This window comes from Microtus ochrogaster, unplaced genomic scaffold, assembly GCF_000317375.1.
Source record: "Microtus ochrogaster isolate Prairie Vole_2 unplaced genomic scaffold, MicOch1.0 UNK19, whole genome shotgun sequence".
NCBI lineage: Eukaryota > Metazoa > Chordata > Mammalia > Rodentia > Cricetidae > Microtus > Microtus ochrogaster.
Genome location: NW_004949117.1, coordinates 5,630,377 through 5,647,717, shown reverse-complemented (window position 1 = coordinate 5,647,717; position 17,341 = coordinate 5,630,377). Strand labels below are relative to the sequence as shown.

Below are 17,341 nucleotides of genomic sequence, written 5' to 3'. Positions count from 1 at the left end.
GGGTGTGAGAGCATGTTCATGGAGGCACACATGTGTGCAGGTGCCCTCAGTGGAGCCTGTGGGGCTTGCAGACTCGGGTAAGCCACTGCCCAGCAAGCCCTAAGATCCTCCTGTCTGCTCTCCCTACACTGGGACTGCAAGCGGGTACCACCATGCTCAGCTCATTTCTTCTTATTAGCAGACGATATTCCCTTATATTCATTGTTATCAAATACTCGATTATATGTCATGTTTTATATAAGGTAGGATTCATTATATAATATGTCCTAGTGTGACAGTTATTTTATAGCTTTTTTTTTCTAAAAATGATTTTTTTTTTAAACTTCCCAGAGTGGTCAAGAAAGTGGCTCAGTACATGGCTGACGTGTTGGAGGACAGTAAAGATAAAGTTCAGGAGAACTTGCTGGCCAGTGGAGGTGAGCTGATCTTTTATGACCTACAGTTGTTAGTGTATATATAATGTGAGTGGCTTAGAAACATAAGCAGAGAGGATTAGAAGCCCTTAGGTGAGGATGCTCCTTTACCAGAAGGCTGTGAGGCTGCTGCTGGTGATGTTACCAGTCACATCTGTCCTCCTAGGTGACACAGAATGTAGGGTCAGGTGCAGGCCTTGCTCCCCGGTCTGAAACGACTTAAAGCTGAGCATCTCAGCATCATTGCAGTTAGATGCTCCTGTTTTCTACTTAGAATGATTGATTCATTACAGGGTAATGCCTCTTTCCCCTCAAAATGCTGCTTTTCTTAGTGCCCATAAAATAGACTACTGATGTATGTGTCTGTAGCTCTAAGTTAATAATGTATACTGAGCCTGTTCTGTAATGACAGCTTTATAAAGAATGCTTTGATCTCATTATTGTTGATTTTATTTATTTAATTAATTTTGAGACAGGGTCTCACTGTGTAGCCCTGGCTGGTTTAGAATTTGTTAAGTAGGTCGGACTTGAACTCACAGAGGTTCTCCTGCCTCTACCTAGGATTAAAGGTGTGTACCACCACAACCAATAATACTACTTTAAAAAAAAATCTAGTGTTCTGGGGCTGGACAGATGGCTCAGAGGTTAAGAGCACATACTGCTCTTCCAGAGGACCTGAGTTCAGTTCTTTGCACACACAGTGGATGACTCACAACAACCTGTAAGTTCCGGAATCTTGTCTGGCCTCTGCAGGCATGTACACTCACCTATACATACCTGCCCCTCCACCTCAGACACGTGACTAAAACATAAAATAAGTCTTAATTTCATTGTTCTTCTAGTCTCATTCACACTTATCTTTGCCTATGTTAAAAGACAGCCTTGGCGCTGGAGAGATGGTTCAGGTAAAGAGCGCTGGCTGCTCTTCCAGAGGTCCTGAGTTCAATTCACAGCAACCACATGGTGGCTCTCAACCATCTGTAATGAGATCTGGTGCCCTCTTCTGGTGTGTGGGTGTACATGCAGGCAGAAAACTGTTAGCATAATAAATAAATAAATCTTTTTAAGAGACCAGCAACAAAACAGACAGATGTGGTGGCACCTTTGGTCTCAGCACTCAGGAGGCAGAGGCAGATGGATCTCTAAGTTTGAGGCCAGCCTGGTCTATAGAGTAAGTTCCAGGACAAAAAATACTACAACTTCTCTTCAGTAATTAATTTATTACCTTATTTCAGTTGACTTGGTTACTTATATAACAAGGTTCCAGTGGGATATGGCCAAATATCCAATCAAGCAATCTCTGAAAAACATTTCTGAAATAATTGCCAAGGTAAGACAAAAATTGAGGCAGGTGGGACACACTGATTTATAGAAAATTTGTTTAAATTATATATTGTATGTATGTGGTGTGTATGTGAAGTGTGTGTGTTTGTATGTTATAGCTATGAAATGCTTTTTAGGATTTTCCTCTGTTTTTTGAGACAAGGTCTCTCTATGTAGTCCTGGCTGTCCTAGAACTCATTGTGTAGACCAGGCTGGCCTCCAGCTCACAGAGATCCTCCTGCCTCTGCCTCTGCCTCTTGAGAGCTGGGATTAAAGGCTTGTGCTTGGTTGGAGAATTGATGTGACAGAAGCAGTTGAGTACACGGACTAATACACTGTAAAAGATCCCTATGAAATTTTGTTAAAAACAAAGTTTCTTATTTTTTTTAAATATGCTTTTAAAGTTGTACTTTGACTGTAATCACATACTCTTAGTCAGAAGCTGTTTGAATTGTACTGGTAGAGGCAAACCTTGGAAACGCTTGCCTGTTTTTCTTCTTTTGAAGGGAGTAACTCAGATTGATAATGACCTGAAGTCTCGAGCATCCGCATATAATAATCTGAAGGGGAATCTTCAGAATTTGGAGCGAAAGAATGCGTAAGCTCTCAAGTGTTGTGGATGTTAAGTGTGGGAGTGTGGGGCCGGTTTGTGCTGTTTCTGTAACCAGTGATTCGTGGGGAGCTGGACGGATGGCTCAGCAGTCAGGGTGCTGGCTGCTCTTGCGGAGGCCCTAAGGTAGTCCCAGTACTCGCCTGTAACCACTCTTCTGATGCCCTTGCCTACCTACAGGCTCCTCTGCACAAGGCGTGCACAAAAATACTTCTTAATAGTTTGTTAAATTTTCATGGGAAAGTTAAGTAATTTTACAGAATTTGAACAATTCAGAACAGATGTGAAGCTGATTCATTAAACTTAAATGGATAAACTCATAAATTTAAAAACTCATAAACTCGTAAATTAAACTCATAAATTTACTTGTCACCTGGATGCTGGCTTATTTCCTTATCCATTTGATATTTCACTGAAAATTTTGTAAGGTTAATTATTTTAAATCAAATCATTACATAGCAATTACGTACCATTTAAAAAATTTTACATAATAACCTGTTTATGCTGTAATGATTATTTTCTACTTTCTCTGTTTTCCAGGTTTAGGATTTTGAAGCATTTGCTTGTATAACCATATTTGGTTGTTGTAATGTCACTTGCAAGTGTAGTTCAGGCTGTTTTCTTGTTGGTTTCTGGGGGAGGGGGGCATACGAGTCAAGTGTTTTGTTTTATTTTAAATGTGTGAGAGTGTGGTGTTTGAGTGGGTGGTGCGCATGCTTTTGTGTGTACCTGTGATGCCCAGAGGAGGTCATCGGGTCCCCTCTGTCACTCTTTGCAAGCCTCAGGGACCATCCTGTCTCCATGCCCCATAGTTCTTGGGTATGTGCGTGACTGTACACAGCTTGTTACATGGATGCTGATGTCTTGATTCAAGTCCACATGTTGTATAGCAAGTACTCTTAACCACCAAGTATAGTTAAGTACATAGCTATAGATAGCCCAGGGAAAAGCTGCCTGGAGGTGGGCTCTGGCCCAGACGAGACAGAGCATTCTCATTCCTGGAAGACCAAATGAGGGCTGATTGGAAAGTTGATTATTGTGCTAGTCCAGAACTGTCTGGTAGCGATATGAGGGAAAGGGAGAGAACACAGGTGTGCTTAGGTGATGTAATTTCGTAATTAGGATGAGGCGCTCTGGTGTCTGGTGACTGCAGCTCTCCCAGCCGAGGTTGTAATTAGAGACGCTGGGCTGCAGGGATGAAACACGCAGAGTTAGACGGAGAGGCCAGTTTGACAGACATTGACGCCTCTCTGGCTGCTGTGTGTGACTGTTGTGCCTGTGTGTGTGTACGTGCACCCGTGCACCAGGTGTAGGAGACGGTGTCAGGTCCCTTGCAACTGAGCCGCTGTGTGGGTGCTGGGAATTGGACCTGGGTCCTCTGCGGGCACTGAGCGTTTATGATGTTGTTTAGCTTCTTTCTTTTCTTGTGTCATGGAAGCGCGCACTTACCCACCAATGAATCTCCTCTCATTCTTTAGGGGAAGTTTGCTGACTCGGAGCCTGGCAGAAATCGTGAAGAAAGATGACTTTGTTCTTGACTCAGAGTACCTGGTCACGCTACTGGTGGTCGTCCCCAAGTATGTCTGTTACCAGAGTCTCTAAAACTCAAGTACAACATGAGTCCAGCTCTGTGGAAACGTTTGTTCATGTGGCACATGCGGTAAAATTCGGTTCACAGTGTGGAGGCTCAGTTATAAATCAGTAGGCTTGGCTAACTAATAAACTAAGTAATTTTATTATTAAAAGTTTAAACACACATGTTTCAAAATCAGGCCATTGAATTGTTATTCTGAAAAATATTTATGATTAGTTGAGGTGAACTTGAACCCCGTAAGAATGAAGAATGTGAGCCGGGCGGTGGTGGTGTACACCCTTAATCCACACTCGGGAGGCAGAGGCAGGCAGATCTCTGTGAGTTCAAGACCAGCCTGGTCTACAGAGTGAGTCTCAGGACAGCCAGAGCTACACAGAGAAACCTTGTCTTGAAAAACCAAAAAGAATTCTATGAAGGGCTGCATAGTGTCTGTGGCCAGGCGGCTGTCGTAGCTGCTTAGCTCTCCCGTGTCACTTGGTTAGAGAGCTGAAGAGGCCACAGAGGTATGCAAAGAAGTACAGTTTTGTTTACTGACCTTTATATTTAATAACCCTTTGGAAGCTCCTTTTGATGAGGCCTCCTATATGACTATTTGAGCATGTGTAGTTTTGGAGAGGCCTGGTAAGAGCGGAACTGAGTTGTATGGCTCATATGGTAGTGGGACGTGTCTTTATTTCCAGCACCCGGCAGACAGGCAGACATATCTCTGTAAGCCGAGGCCAACATGGTCTACCTAGCAGACATCCGGCCAGCAGATACATAAAAGACCCTGTCTCAGAGCAACAACGGCAGCAAAAGCCTGTGTGTGAGAGAGGCACTCTTCACTCTTAATGGCCAAGGTCTTCTTGACATCTCTGGGGGAATCTGAGCTGCCATGGCAGACTGTGTGATGGAAAGAAGAGAAATCACTGGTTCCTGAGGAAGGTGGAGAGGAATAGTAGGGATTAGGTTTTCCGCGTTGGTGCACGCCTCCTCTATTTGAGTGCACAGGTTTTTGGACTTTTCTGCATCTGTGGGTTGTCCTTGAACTGGCACTTTGGTCTGGCTGGCCTGGAGCTTCTGCTGCTCTTGCCTTCACATCCGGGCACTGGGGTCATGGGCATGTGTAGCTGGCCTCATAGGCATGCCCGCTGTGCCCAGTGTGGAAAGCTTTGTTTCTTGTTTTCCTTACACAGCTCTCCCATAGAATATTGAGAACATTAGAGCATACTGTTTATTCAAAATTTATCTTTATTTATTCTATTTATCTTTGCTTTTATAGCTTACAGGAAAATAACTTTTGCCCATATTTTTTTATTTGGCTTTCTTTAAAATTTATGATTAGAAAATGTCAGCTTTTGCCGGGCGGAGGTGGCGCACGCCTTTAATCCCAGCACTCGGGAGGCAGAGGCAGGCGGATCTCTGTGAGTTCGAGACCAGCCTGGTCTACAAGAGCTAGTTCCGGGACAGGAACCAAAAAAGCTACAGAGAAACCCTGTCTCGAAAATTCAAAAAAAAGAAAATGTCAGCAGCTTTTGTACCTTAAAGTGGACCTGGAGCCCTGCAGGTCACTCTACAGAATGCCCCCCGTGCCTCCAGTACTGCACTGTAAGTCACACATAACTGTCCCTCCAGCCCCCGAAGCCAGCGGCCTTTCCAGAAAACTGTGGCACAGCATTCGGAGGCAGCATCATTTACTGCCACTGGCTTCCTCGCTGCTTCCTGGGGTACACCCTGTTTTCTGTAAATAGAGTTTTATTCAATCCATTACAATGAGCACCAAATGGTAGTGATTTCCCAAGGCCTCTTCTGTTTTTAGAATGAGGTCTGTTTTCCAACCATGTAGTTTAAGAATAACATAGAATCTAGACTGTGCTTTTCCACCTTAACAAACCAGTCTCTCGGCTGCGCCTCTGTTGCAACAGTTACTAGCTCCCAGGGAGGCAGGCGATGAGTACTTCCTGCTTCACTCCATGGGTTTGAGGCGTGTTCTCAGTAGTTTTGCTACATATATGGTGCATTATTGGCCACACTTCCTAACTGTCCCATGTTTTCTCTGCCTGGGCATGGCGGAGGTAGGACTCGTTTGCCCTCCCATGTTTACTGTGCCCATGTTCTCTGCAGGCTGAACCACAACGACTGGATTAAGCAGTATGAAACACTCGCGGAGATGGTAGTCCCGAGGTCGAGCAAGTAAGTGGCTGTCTGGCAGCAGTGCTTTGAAGTCTTCCACAGCTCGTGGGAGTAGGAAATAGCTTCGTGGTCTGTTTTCTTTCAGTGAATCTGTAATTTTAGACCTATCATTTTTACTTCATAAGTTGTCAACTCTAGTTATCATTTTCTATCTAGAAGGGACCTGGCACAGCCAGTTCGACCCCTCATTCCTGTAGATGGAGACGTTTGAGGAGAATGAGATGAAGTTGGTTGCCCAGTCTCCCTTCTAGCTAATGGCAGGATGAGGGCCTTCTGAAGCCTTGTCCACTGTGCACTCTGCCCGCTGGGAGCGAGGTGCATTTGCCTCCCACAGGAATTGCACCAGGCATCTCCTGGATGCTGTGCTGATCTCCAGATTTCATTATCACCTTGAGAAGAGATACAAGACTAGATCTGTACATCTTTAAAAAGCAACAGAATATTTGCCTTTTTAGTTAAACACGTGGAGTTGTGAGTTAATGTGTATTGTCATTTGTCACCTAAAGCAGTGTTGTGAAGCAGTTCAGGTGCTAATTTCCTCACAGGTAGGAAGCTGCGCTTAAGTGATCTAAGGCATATGACTTTCAGTGCCCAGGGGCAAGGCAGTGCCATTGTAGCTCATGACCCATGTCATCAGCCTGTGCCCACTATTGCTGCCCCAGATGTTCTCGTAAAAGAAGGCGTGGAAGACAGGGAGGAAGTGAAGTTAGTAAGGTCAAGCCATGGAGTACTTTCTTTTCCAGTTCATTGGGAGTTAGCTTAGTGTAATAGGAAATCATGGACCCTATTGATGGTTCTTCTCAACTTGCTGTGTGACTTGGGTGAGTCTTTGAACACCTGGGCTGTGAGGTGATGGCGGCGGAGCAGCTGAGCCAGACCTGCTGGGCTTGCTGGATTGGACTGGAAAGAGGAAGAAATACCATGAGACAAGAACAGACAGTTTGAGCAGCCAGCCTGGTGCTAGAAACTGAGCAGCGTGCTCTGTGCTGTGGCTTTTCTTAGTGAAGAGAGCGTTTGTTAGCTAGTAAGTGTAAGGGAGGGTGTGAAGGCGTCCTAACGAGAGCGCATCCCAGACAGGACCATCTTCCCTGTGGGAGAAGTGCAGGTGAAGAGGGAGGCGCTGCTTCGAGTTCTTCCCTGTTTTTGAATTTCACAATAATGTGGAACTCACAGTGACTTTCCCCCTCTAGTGTTCTTTCAGAGGACCAAGACAGTTACCTATGTAACGTCACCTTGTTTAGAAAAGCAGTTGATGATTTCCGACACAAAGCCAGAGAAAACAAGTAAGTCTGACTGTGCTTCTCATGAATGTTTGCACATGATTTTAATCTTTTGGATTGGCTGTATGTGGTGTGGACAAACTTGTTTTTTTTCCTCCGAATTCAGGTTCATAGTCCGTGACTTCCAGTATAACGAGGAGGAGATGAAAGCAGATAAAGAAGAGATGAACAGGTTGTCTACAGACAAGAAGAAGCAGTTTGTATGTGCTCTTCCTTAGCATGGCCAGTGCTCGGAGACCATACGTGCTCTTGCCTGTCTTTGACTTGGAAAAGGGGAAAAGTTCTCTGGTCTTTCCTTTTAAGATAGTTGATTTTGGTTACTTTACTTCTTTTTTGAGACAGGTTTCATCCCAGAGGCCAGGCAGAATTCACTGTGTGGCCCAGGGCTGTCTTGAGCTCCGGGTGATTCTCCTGACTCAGCTTCAGAGTGTTGGGATTATAGGCAGCCCGCAAACATCAGGTCCCTCCCGTCACCAGTTCCCACGGCACCGGGGTTACAAACGTGTGTGACCATGCCTGGCTTTTTTTTTTTTTTTTTTAACCTGGGCTCAGGGATCTGACCTCAGGTCTTTTTCTGTGGACAGCAAATGTCCTTTACCCGGAGCCATTGCGCTCCTGTTGCAGTCTTCATTGGAACTTTTAGAGCTAATTTTGCTTCTGAGTCTTAGGAAACTGGAAAAATGCATTCTAGAGATACTGAAAGCCTCAGAGTCTCAGAGAGAAGCATCATGAAAAGCAGTTTATAATTTGGTACTAGAAAAATGAAAGTATTGCATGAAGTTACCGCTCAGTAGAGTGCTTAACTAACATACAAAGGCCCGTGCCACATTACAGAAACTGTCTGTGGTGGCATATACCTGTAATCCCAGCATTGGAGGAAGAAGCAGGAGTATCGGGAAATTCTAGGTCATCCTTGGCTACATGAGAACTTGTCTCAGAAGAAAGAAAGAAAGGAAGGAAGGAAGGAAGGAAGGAAGGAAGGAAGGAAGGAAGGAAGGAAGGAAAGAAAGAAAGACCAACCATATGTGTTAATGGACATATGTATGAATTCCCAGAAGCTCGGGCTGTGTGCCGGAGATGCCTGTGGGAATCACACCCAGGTCCAGTCCGGCAGTTCTTCACAGCAGGGGGCAGTCTGCCCCTGCTCTGCCCGCCAGCCTGCTCTGCTTTGTGCAAGTAAATGTTTTCAGTGCCATTGCCCACAGCAGCTCAAAGAGCAAACATTTTGATCAGAACTTTTCACTTTGTTGTATCCTCTTTGCCTGAATTAATTGCTTGGCACATCCAAATGATCCCGTACGTTACCTAACTGAAGTGGTAACCGAGTCAGTACTGATGTCTCTATAGGTGGACAGTGGAGGTATTGTCTTTACAGAAGTTTTAAGTTCAACAAGAACTTGCTTTGTCAAAGAAGTAGGAGAACATAGAAGATGAGCAGGTTTCAGAGCCTCAGAAGAAGGCGGGAATATCTTTCTTTAGAGGCTGTAGGCTGAGTTCTGTAAGTGCGTTAAGTAGCTGAGTATTAGGTTGTGTGTTCAAACCCAGTTTAAACTGCTTTCCTGAAGACATGCTTTGCTGTTGGTAAGCCCGGCTCACACGCGAGTCTGCTGAGGGTACAGAGTGGTGGCTTACCTTTTCATTTAAGAGCACGAAGGAAGGCAATAGGGTGTCCAGCGTAACATCTGAACTTTCATAATGTGGCTAGTTACTTCTTTAAAAGGGTTGACTTTTCTAATTGCCATTTGCAAACCAAATTTGTGGTAATTTTGTGTTTTTCTTTTTAAAGGGACCACTTGTGCGGTGGCTTAAAGTGAATTTCAGTGAGGCGTTTATTGCGTGGATTCATATAAAAGCACTAAGGGTTTTTGTTGAGTCTGTTTTAAGGTAAGAAAGTTGAGAAAGTTGGAGCTGCAGAGTTGAGTGTACTTCTTTCTCATGACTGCAGCCATGTGAAGGTGATTTGGAGCAGCCACAGAGACAGTTCTGGGGCAGTGACTGTCAGGGTCACACTGCTCTTTCACAGCAGTCTCAGAGAGAGCCACACTGCTGCACTCTGTCTCTAGTGTGTGCTCACGTACTGTTGGGTGAGAGGAGGTTTGAGCAGTTAGCGATTTCATTGTGGGGTACACAGATGTGCTATGTGCTTGTCTGGTTGCTGTGGTATCAGTTACTCGACATGGTCACTTGTTTTGTTTGATACAGTCTCTTCCTGGCTGATTTCAAACTCATTTTTAGCGTAGGCCTCCTGAGTGCCCCATCACTGCGGTGCTTGCTCCACATGGCCTTTTGATGCAGTCTGGGAGGTGTGATGAGCACAACCTTGTATAGTAAGAGCTTAAGCCTGTAATTAGAAAGGCCTGGACTCCGCTAATACAAAGTGCAGTGTGGTAAATGCTGAACCAGTAACTCAGTCATTTCCATGATAATCACTGAGAGTGACTGTGTATGTCATACGTTTATAAGGCTCTGCCGGAAACCCACGGACCGTGCTGCTCCAAAGAAACCCTTAGCTCTAGCTCCATTAGAATTAGGTGTGCACTACCATTAAAAATCATTTGTATGGGTATTTTGCCTTTATGCATGTCTGTGTATCACAGTGCCCATGAAGTCCCAAAGAGTGGGCATCGCATCCACTGGAACTCAGTTGGTTAAGTACGTCCCGTGTGGACATGACTTGTAATTAAGAGCAGAGTGGATTATAAGGTACTCACCACGTTTGCTGTGGTACTTCACACTTATAATCCCTGCAGGCAGATCTCTGGATTCAAGGCCAGCCTCTGCTTTACACAGTTCATGAGACCTTATTTTTTTTAAAGCCAATGTTTTTTTTTTTGGTTTTTCGAGACAGGGTTTCTCTGTGGCTTTGGAGCCTGTCCTGGAACTAGCTCTGTAGACCAGGCTGGTCTTGAACTCACAGAGATCCGCCTGCCTCTGCCTCCCGAGTGCTGGGATTAAAGGCGTGCGCACCACGCCAATGTTTGCTTAAATGAAGATTTCTCAGATATTTTGCATGTAGTTTTATTTTAAGATGTAGTATAGAATTTACAATAACTGTCTTTTGAGCCTCTGTACATGCTGCTCCTATTAGACATTATTTAAAAACTTATCCGACAAAACCATGCTTCTCTTCTTTAAATTTTTTAAAATGTTTAAAGTAGGTATAGAAAGTCCCAATTTTCAATTATAAACATATCTTCTAGCCCTGTGTTATTTTTATATACTGGCATATTCATAGTTTACTGTGAGGTTGAAAATTAATTACATGATTGGTTTGCCTATTTTCCCTCTGCTAAAGCCCAGGCTGGCCTCAAATGTACCCAAGCCCTTGTCTTAGCCTCCTCAGCACTGAGATCACAGACGTGAGCTCAGTTTTTACTGACAGACTTCTAGTGGACCCAGAGGCTTGCTTACGCGCTAGTGGTGGACTTGTAAAGGGATTGTTAACATGGTGCACGCTGTGTGCGTAGAGAGCCTTGCAGAGAAGCAGAAGGATGTTTGCTCTGAAAAGAAAATGCCTGTGTGCATTTACACTACACCACTGTGCTGCTTTAGGTATGGTTTGCCGGTGAACTTCCAGGCGATGCTCCTGCAGCCTAACAAGAAAACGGTGAAGAAACTAAGAGAAGTTTTACATGAACTGTACAAGCACCTCGACAGCAGCGCAGCCGCTATCATCGATGTAAGTACACGGCAGCTCAGCAGACGGAAGGCAGACACTGCTGCACGAGTGTTCGCTGAAGAGGGCGGCCGATGTGTGTGTGACCTAGCCTGCTTCTGTCCCCGGTCCCCAAGTGCCTCCCTCGGGGAGACACAGCAAGTGCTTTCTTTTTATGCACTAGGTGCAGCTGTTCTTGTTTCTAGAAGCCCATCGTTATCTTACTACATATCAGATGTTTACAGCTGCAGAAGTTCAGAAATAATCTTTGCGTCTAGTTCTTAAAAACTATAGATTGCAAAGAGGAAGAAAATAAGAAATTATTTTAATTTTGTTTGGTAGAAATAATGGAGTCAATAGATTAGCAATTTATGTTTTTATTTGTTTTGGGAGGATACACATATGCCATGTGTATGTTTGTGTGTGTGTTACTTTTCCTTCTACCATGTGGGACCCAGGGTTCAAACTTAGGTCATTGGGAGGCTTGGCAGTGAGCACCCTTGCCCACTGAGTCATGTCTTTGGCTCAGATGACCATTTTGAAGGGGATGTCATTTCTCTGAAATAGTTTAAAGTTTTATGTTTAAGTGTGTTTGGCCTGCATGCATGTCTGAACGTCACTTAGTGCTTAATTCTAAAGAGGCCAGAAGAGGGAGGCAGGATCCTCTGAGCTGTAAGCAGCCCTGCAGGAGGCACCCAGGTCCTTTGGAGAAAGAGCCAGTGTTCATGCTGAGTCACTGCCCTAGCCACTCTAAACATGACAACAGTGTGTGTGTGTTTGTGTGTGTTGTTTCACCATGTTAGCAGGCTTTTATTTTATAGTTTAAATTACACATACTTTGCTGTTTTTCACTTTAGGTATTATCTCGTGTATGTATTGGAATAATGAGAAATTAGTGGTTTTGGTAAGAGAAAATGCAGGAAATGACTTGCTGTCTTTTCATAAAATCTTGGAGAAAATAAGAATTGTAAATTTTTGGTACAAACTTTGTTCTCAGTAAATTCTTATAAGGTACAAATAGACCTGAAATCTTTAAAAACACACTTTATTTGGATACTACATTTTGTAAGCCTTATCCCCTAAACCCAAGATTTGAAAAGTTAACTTTTACAGTTTACACAGTAAAACACGGGAAAGTCCTGGTTCAGTCACAACTTTCAGCGTTGGTGCTCAGCTCAGTCTGACCTTCCTGCGCGCCTCAGACTCCACCTGTACTTAAAGAGAATGCCTAACTCAGATTAAATTAGTAAATGTGTAGCTTCAGCCCAGATGAGGGGTCCATGCAAGGTTCTGTCAGTGACTAACTGGCCTTTGTGATTTCTCCGTAGGCTCCTATGGATATTCCTGGCCTAAACCTGAGTCAGCAAGAATACTACCCCTATGTATATTACAAGATTGATTGCAACTTGCTGGAATTCAAGTAAAAATGAGCTCCTCCTAGACAGTCCTGTTCTTGTGTTGGTGTGTGCTCACAGAATTAAGTCTCGTAACCTCATGCCCTCTGCTTGCTCCTTCCTTTTCCCTAGGTGAATTTTCTTATGTGGTCCATATCTCAACATTTGCTTTTTAAAGGAAAAGAAAATATATATATATATATATTGTTTCTTTTTATTGATCAGGTCTGTAAATGTGTACTGAGAATAATCAGAGTTTATTTATAAATACAATAGCTTATTTAAAGAGGTATTTTCCTCCTTGCTATCATGGTATGCATAATTCTGTGTGTTACTGTTGTGCACAGCCTTGTTTACAGGAGAATGGTGTAAACATACCGTTTTGTTCCCTGTATTTAGTAGACATAGCTGTCCAGTAGTTCCTAAGTTGTGATGTAGAGCAATGTGACATTTGGGTGTGTGTTGTATTTTCTCAACACTCTGTGTCAGCACTGTTGACCCCCACAGGACAGAATAAAGAACCTGCGCAGTGTGCTGTGTGACTTGAGAGGGTGTCACTGTGGTGCGGGCTCAGGGAAGGCACAGTCTGACCCTTTCAGAGGACTGCTTTCAGGGTTTCCCTACTGCCGAGCTGTGAGCATTTGTGTCTGACTTGCATATGATTAATTGTGCCAAATTGAGCCAGCGCACAAATCTGAAGGTTATTTTTCCAACACATGGTGATATTTATATTTGGACACCGGACGCCTAGTCCTCTTAATAAGAAGTGGGGCAGTTTTGAATAAAGTGAGCAAAACCATGCACAGCAGTCGTCGTTTGTCTAAGTCTTTGTTCCCCAGCACTCATAGCCATAAAGACACGCTCTGACCTGGCCGTTCTGCCGGGTACTGGCCTTTAACATCCCCGAAATGAGCGGCTTGGCTCAAAATGTAGAAGGAGTTCTGAGAGTGGAGTCTGGTGGTCCAGTCCTCACTGTGTGGGAGAGCTCGTCTGTACTGCTCTTCCCTCTTAAAAAGTTAGCCTCAGTTAGCCTGCAAGGTCTTCGCTACTGGGGATTTTGTATTTTTGTTTCATAATTAGTTACTGACTCTAAACGTACAGATGTCTGCAAGGTAGAACACGCGAGAGATGCCCCGTCCTCTGATTTCCACCTTCAGAGGAAGTCCGTGTCCAGCATCTGTCTGTCTTTCGCCCCACTTTGCCTCCCTCCTTTGCCCTCTGCCCTTTCCCTCACCTAGAGCTTGTTTGAGTAGGCGAGGTTTATGCTCCCGCTGAGATGAGAGCGGGATTGTCCCTCTCCTGATCCTGCAGGTCTACCGAGTCTGTCACAGAACCAGTGATGGGTGTTCAGGCCGTCAGAGTGTTCATTCTACTCTTGACACACCCTGTGTACATCCGGGCACTTTGACAGGCACCCTGTACGGGATTCTACATGTGCACATAGTTCAGTTTGGACACGTGCTGCCGAATTATTGTCAGGCTTCTAAATTCCAGATGAGTTAGGAGACAGGGTGTGGTTGTTGTTGAGGCAGAGTCTCTCTGTAGCTCTAGGAGGCCTGGAACTGTGTAGACCAGGCTGGTCTTGAACTGAGAGCTGCCTGCTTCAGCCTCGTGCTGGGATCAAAGGCATCCAGGACACCTGGCACGGGTGCAGCTTTGGTTGTTTTTTTTTTTTTTTTTTCCTGTAGATAAGAGAAAGCTGAGAACTGTTCTCTTTGGTGTCAGAAACTTGTGGGATGTTTCTTTCTTGCTTATTTTGCAAGTGTCTGGTGTTAATTCGTGTGTGTTTGAAGCTCTGGGACTTGGCTGTCCCTTCTGTCCAGTGTAGTGCAACAGAGGGCTGAGAGGTGGTGCTGAAGCCAGACCACTCTGCTCCTGATGGGCTCTCAGCCCCAGGCCCAGCCCCATCAGAGGTGGTAAAGGCTGTCATGATGAATAACTGACCCACACTGCAAGAGGGTGCCGAGTGTTGCCTGAAGTGAGCTTAACACATGCGTCTACCTATGGCTGGGAGCCGCTTCCCGGTGATTGATACAGGAACTTCAGGGCACACACACTGTTGGGGGAGTCTAAAGGTTAGAAATGCTTACAAGTAGGGTTTGAGTTTGTGTCTGAAACACAGTCTTAAAGCCACTTCAGTGTCACTGAGTTCAGCTGTGTTGAAGTATTTGCATTGTGGGAAAGGACTGCTCCTGCCCACTTGTCTTCCCAGGGAGTCTCCAGGGAGTCTCCTGGGTCCCCTCCTGTGTGAAACCTGGGTAGTTGTGAGATGCCTGGAACACATGGAGACCGTTTTTACCTGTTGCTTAGATCATTCCCCAGCCCTGACAACTCCGGCTCCCAAACTTGAATCAGCCATATTTGAACCTAACATTTCTGATTGCTGAGATCCTCCCATCCCTCTGTCTAAGACAGACAGTGGTAGAAATGGGTTTGGAAGATGGACACCTACATACTAGACTGTTGTAGAGACCGCTTGTGTGTTCTGGCTGCCCAGACTCCCGAAATAACCACACAGAAACTGTATTATTTGCAATACTGTGTGGCCAATAGCTTAAGCGTATTTCTGGCTAACTCATATCTTAAACTAACCCATCACCATTAATCTGTGTGTATCGCCACATGGCTGTGGCTCACCAGCAAAGTCTTGGCATGTCTGTCTCTTGCTGCAGCTCCATGGCTTCTCCTTGACTCCACCCTCTTTCTCCCAGCATTCATTGGTTTTGCCAAAGCAAGCCTGCTGAAGCTGCTCTTAAACCAGCCCTCCGTGGAACATGTCCTGAGTGGATTTGGGAATGAGCATACATCAAGTAGTGTCTATAGGGATATACTTTGTGGACATTGATTCAGTAGTGTGAACATCTCTGTCTGCTCTCCCTCCCTCCCCCCTCCCTTTCTCCCCCCTCCCTCCCTACCTACCTCTCTTTCTTTCTTCCTTTCTTGTTTTGTTTTGTTGTTTTGTTGTTTTTTTTTTGTTTTGTGAGACAGGCTGTCCTGAAATTGGCTTTGTAGACCAGGCTGACCTCTAACAGAGATCTTCCTGTCTCTGCCTTTAAAGTGCTGGGATTAAAGGTGTGCACCATCACCACCTAGCCTACCTGCTCTCTAAATTATACTCAGGTGTTGGAAATAAAGTAGAAATTGATGTAGATATGAGAGTTTACTATCAGCTTCTTTTTCATTTAAGGAAATGTACATAAGGTTAAAAAACATATGCAAAAATATTACAGGCTGCTTACAGTGAAAACGTTTAATGCCTTTTGAAAAATATATGGTTGTTTTATTAACATCAGTGAAAGAAATCACTTCTTCATTTCTTGATTAAAATCAAATGTAGTAAATCAGTGAAAGATGGTTTGTTGTGGAAAGTCTGTAACAGTATTATGTTCTGTGGAAAACACTAGTTTAGAGACCAGCACTCAGTTAAAAATTACTCAGGAGGCAGGTGGATCTCTGGCCAGTCTGCATCTCTGACCTGGTCTGTATAGAGATCTCCAGGAAAGCCAGGACTGTATAGCCGGAAGACCCCCTCCCCACCCCATCTCCAAGAAAAACAAAGACCTTAAACTATTTTAAATTATCATTTTGATATATAAACTTGTTCATAGTTTATATTTTTATAATGTTAGGTCCTTTATAAACATTTATTTGTGGAGGCTTGAGAGATGGCTCGATAGGTAATAAGAAAGACCGTATCACATTGGAACCGTTTCATTTCCCAGAAAACCTGCCTTCATAGTGTGGTTAAGTCCAAGTTCATTATCCGAGAGGGAAGGGCTTGGAGCAAAATAGTTGTGATCAGTCAGAGCAGCCTTTTACTGTTGCGTAGCTCTGCAGAAGAGAGCAAGGGAAACGAGATTTCCTGCCAGTTACTGTGTGCTAAGATCAGCTTGTCCATGGGGCACTTAAGAAATCTAATAAAAGTGCCATTTGTTATTAAAGCCCAAGAGAGGGAGTTTACAGTCCTGCCTAGATCTGGGAGTAGTCCACATTGGAGTCGTCAGCCTTTGTGACGCTGCCTCCAAACTCTGCCTTAGGGATCCTCAGGCCTGAGTCAAAGAGTGATTGTCACCTGTCCTAGACTGTTGTGGTCAGACCAGCTGCTCTGCCTTTTCCCCCATCACATCCCCACCATGTCTGGGCCACAAAGCCCTCTGAGCCCAGCCTCCCCAGGCTGGTCCAAATACAAATGACCTTCCCATAGTGAGCCTTCAAGGTCACATTTTATCTTTGATTGAGAACCCTGTTGCTGTGATTGATCCATATGTTTATGAGATGTAAAGAAAATAAGACTTGGAAGGAATGAATGGCTTGTGTGAGAAAACCTTGGAAGGCAAAGAGTGGAAGAAGGAACGCTGTCATGAAGGTAAATACAGCACCTCCTAAGAGCAGGGGTCATTGTATTTTCCTGGGAACCAGGTCCTCGGTTGGCCTCAGTGGATAACCTGTGGCAATAGTTCCGTTTTCCATAACACAGATCTCCCTGTTTTCATCCTTACCCATTTTGTTATGGGATTGTACAAAGATAATGTTTATTTGAAGCCCATAAAGTCACTTTTGCTTCCTGTAAAAGTCACGGCCATGCAGGGCTTGTGTTTTGCCACAAGAGGGCACTCTAGTGCTGCTGGAAAGTAAAGGCTTTGCTTGTCCTATGCCCACACTCAGTAGCGTTCTGATTGGGGGTATTTTATTAAATCATATTAACAGAAAAATTCCAAAAAACACCATTCTGTGTCTTAAATCTCTCTGTCTATCTGTCTGTCTATCTGTCTATTTATCTGTCGTCTATCATCTATCTATCTGTCTATCTATCTATCTATCTATCTACATCTATCTATCTATCTATCTATCTATCTATCTATCTATCTATCTATCTATCTATCTATCTATCTATCTATCT

General features: G+C 44.3%; 1 protein-coding gene across 1 annotated transcript in view; it reads left to right on the top strand.

Annotated features, from left to right (window-relative positions):
* Nucleotides 1-13,242, top strand: part of Atp6v1c1 (ATPase H+ transporting V1 subunit C1) — a 28,353-nt gene extending 15,111 nt beyond the window's left edge. Inside the window, exons 4-13 of the mRNA XM_005367541.2 lie at nt 331-416; nt 1,649-1,743; nt 2,243-2,334; nt 3,825-3,923; nt 6,044-6,112; nt 7,303-7,395; nt 7,499-7,592; nt 9,179-9,276; nt 10,945-11,071; nt 12,376-13,242. Coding sequence (XP_005367598.1) covers nt 331-416; nt 1,649-1,743; nt 2,243-2,334; nt 3,825-3,923; nt 6,044-6,112; nt 7,303-7,395; nt 7,499-7,592; nt 9,179-9,276; nt 10,945-11,071; nt 12,376-12,471 — 949 coding nt within the window. The 3' untranslated portion in view covers nt 12,472-13,242. The remainder of the gene's footprint in view (nt 1-330; nt 417-1,648; nt 1,744-2,242; nt 2,335-3,824; nt 3,924-6,043; nt 6,113-7,302; nt 7,396-7,498; nt 7,593-9,178; nt 9,277-10,944; nt 11,072-12,375) is intronic.
* Nucleotides 13,243-17,341: the final 4,099 nt, after the last annotated feature.